At 51.6% G+C, this 2,994-nt stretch overlaps 1 protein-coding gene across 1 annotated transcript in view; it reads right to left on the bottom strand.

Moving 5' to 3' along the window:
- Nucleotides 1-2,994, bottom strand: part of THOP1 (thimet oligopeptidase 1) — a 24,282-nt gene that overhangs the window by 9,166 nt on the left and 12,122 nt on the right. Inside the window, exon 6 of the mRNA XM_005858822.2 lies at nucleotides 590-750. Within this exon, the coding sequence (XP_005858884.1) occupies nucleotides 590-750 (161 nt within the window). The remainder of the gene's footprint in view (nucleotides 1-589; nucleotides 751-2,994) is intronic.

A 2,994-nucleotide genomic window follows, 5' to 3' on the forward strand; every position in this document is an offset into this window, starting at 1 on the left:
TTTCATTGTTACAAATTGAACATAATTAAAGCATAGTGATTAATCACAAAAACAATATGTAATTATATATGTGTTTTCTGATGGTCTTAGGTGACCCCTGTGAAAGGGTCGTTCGACCCCCAAAGGGGTCACGACCCACAGGTTGAGAACCGCTGTTCTAAATTCACTGCTTAGGTGGGAACATGAGGGACAGCTGAAGAAAAGAGGGCGTCGGTGAGATTTAAGTGGGAGGAGACGCACGACAGAAGCAGGATGAGCTTGGGACAGACGCTCTAACCAGCGGTTCTCAACCTTCCTAATGCCGTGACCCTTTAATACAGTTCCTCATGTTGTGGTGACCCCCAACCATAAAGTTATTTTCGTTGCTACTTCATAACTGTAATTTTGCTACTGTTATGAATCGTAATGTAAATATCTGATATGCAGGATGTATTTTCATTGTTCGCGACCCACAGGTTGAGAACCGCTGCTAACCCCTGCTCTGAGCAGACAGAACAGGCCCAGCGCCTCCCAGGTCCAGACACGACTGTTCCAAGGACAGAGCCCTGAGGCGGAGCTCCACAGCCGGACCCTGGCACCGCCTTCTCACCTCCTTGCATCGACAGTTGAAGGCTTCCTCCACCTTCCTTCTGGTCTCAGGTACGTGGCATTTCTTCAGGAGAGGAAAGTAGTGAGGGTACTTGAGGGTGACTTTGAATTTTTCATCCTCCGTCTTCTCCAGAGAGTTCAGGAAGTCCTCAGGAAGCCCTCCTGTGAACCAAATTGGGGGGCTTTTAAAGACCAGGGCAGACACGGTGGGAAGGCTGAGCTAGGAATGACCCAGAAGCCCTGACTATGCCCCAACTAGGCAGCAACGCCCCCTTCCCAGTGGCCTAACCTGCTGCAGCAGCCCCCACTCCTGACCTGTCCTTCCATGTCAGAGAACTGGGTGCAATGCCCTCGGACTGGCACCTTCAGGGTTCCCACCTCCCGGGAAAGGACGGGATGAGCCTAGAACATCTTGTGTCAAAAAGAAGGTGCTCATGCCCAGGCGGTGTAGCTCAGTGGTTGAGCATCGACCTATGAACCAGGAGGTCAGGTTTCGGGCTTGATCCCTAGTGTGGGGCACGCAGGAGGCAGCCAATCAATATTCTCTCTCATCATTGATGTTTCTATCTCTCTCTCCCTCTCCCTTCCTCTCTGTCTAAAAATCAATAAAACATATTAATTTTTTTAAAAAAAGGTGCTCGAAGACTAACAGGGATATGGCATGCTTGAATCGGCCCCTTAAAGTCATACTAACTTTATGGCAGTTAACTGGTTAAGGAGTCCTATCCTGGCCCTCGGTGAGGCGGGGAACATTTATGAGAAAAGCCAGACACAAAAGGCCACACAGTGTGCGAGTCCATCAGTGTGTCTGCCCATTCTCACCCCCCACTTGCTGGCCTTGGCTTTCTCCAGCTGTAAATCTTAGCATCAACATAAATAATGACAGCAGTAGATCAGAACCCACTGAATAAACTAGGATCTATAGTCCACACTGATATAGATAAATCAATCAATAAGTGGGGATAAGGGCCGAAACCGGTTTGGCTCAGTGGATAGAGCGAAACCAACTAACAAATGTACCAAGATTGATGGAGTTAGAAAGCCACCCATGGGTGCTACACTGGGGGGTGGAAATGTGGTGGGCAGTGGTCTCAAAGCTTCTCTTGAGAAATTACTGATCATGAAGGGAAAGCTGGTCATGTCACAACGGCGACATCTGGCAGACAATCACCTCATCCAGTAATTAAGATTCATGGGCAGGGAGGGAGCAGTCGGGGAGAGAGGAAAGGATACATATAGAAAGAGATACGTTGTCTGTATTTTGGTAAAATAACACCAAGTATCCCTTTTGCAAACAGGAAAAAATAAACAAGCGCCACAGCCTTGCTCAGCCAGACCTGCAGACAGGCCGGACCCTGCCAGGCTGGCCAGACACGTCCCAGCCGCTGCCACCGGCCCCACCCCGTGAGATACGGTCTCTGAGGCCAGGCAGGGCGAACAGTCACCTGCTCCACATGCTGGGGAGTCAAGCTGCCCACACAGGAGGCCAGAGGCCAGTCCCACACAGCGAGGACCTCAGGCTGGACAGACAGACAGCAAGGCAGTCCCATGTACAGTGAGGTTGAGTAGATTTGTTCCTGAATCTCAGAGGCCCGGGATTACCCTTTGGCCAGGAAACACGGCGGCTTTCCTAAATGTCAGGAGCCACATGGTGGGACTTGTTGTCCGGGACACAGCGGGGGCTGAATGGGAATGAGGGGAGGCGGGGCGTAGTGGCGATCGGTCTGTAAGTCCTTGTTCCGGGAAATGCGTGTCCCTGGGTCTCTGTGTAGGGCAGCCACCCTCCGTGAGGACTCTGCACCCTGGCCACCTCCAAGGCAAAGGCTACTGGACTCACAGAGCCGGGTCTTACATAACATGACGCCACACTGCACGACGCACCGCTGGTTAGGACACACAGCCTCGTCAGGGGCTCTCACAGGCTGCAGCACAGCCACTGGCCTGGTTTTCCAAACGGTCAATGTTGGGAAAGATGGGGAAAACTGCAAAAGGCTGAGCAACTGTTCGATAGGAAAGGAGCCTGACAAGACACAAAACTAAGCGGATCCCAGATGGGAGAGCGAGCACCTTGCGGAGAGCTGATGGGGGAAACCTATCCGCACTCTCCACGGCTCTGTTCGATGCTGTTTCCTGAACATCCCTCTCCCTGCTGAAGCGCCACGAGGACAACAAGTCACTCCCAGAGGTTCAGAAATAATACACGCACAGCATCAGCAGAGGAGGGGAAGCGGACACTAGCAGAGGGTGAGGGCAGGTGAAGTGCGCAGGGCTCTCCACAGCGCCATCCTCGTCACTTTCCCACAGGCGTGACATTTTTCAAAATAAAATATGCAGGAAAAGGGAAGTGGAGAAAAGAGTAAAAACTAGAAAGGACACCTAAGCCCCAACCCTTCAAAATTCCCGCAT

This window comes from Myotis brandtii, unplaced genomic scaffold (genome assembly GCF_000412655.1).
Source record: "Myotis brandtii unplaced genomic scaffold, ASM41265v1 scaffold122, whole genome shotgun sequence".
Classification (NCBI taxonomy): domain Eukaryota; kingdom Metazoa; phylum Chordata; class Mammalia; order Chiroptera; family Vespertilionidae; genus Myotis; species Myotis brandtii.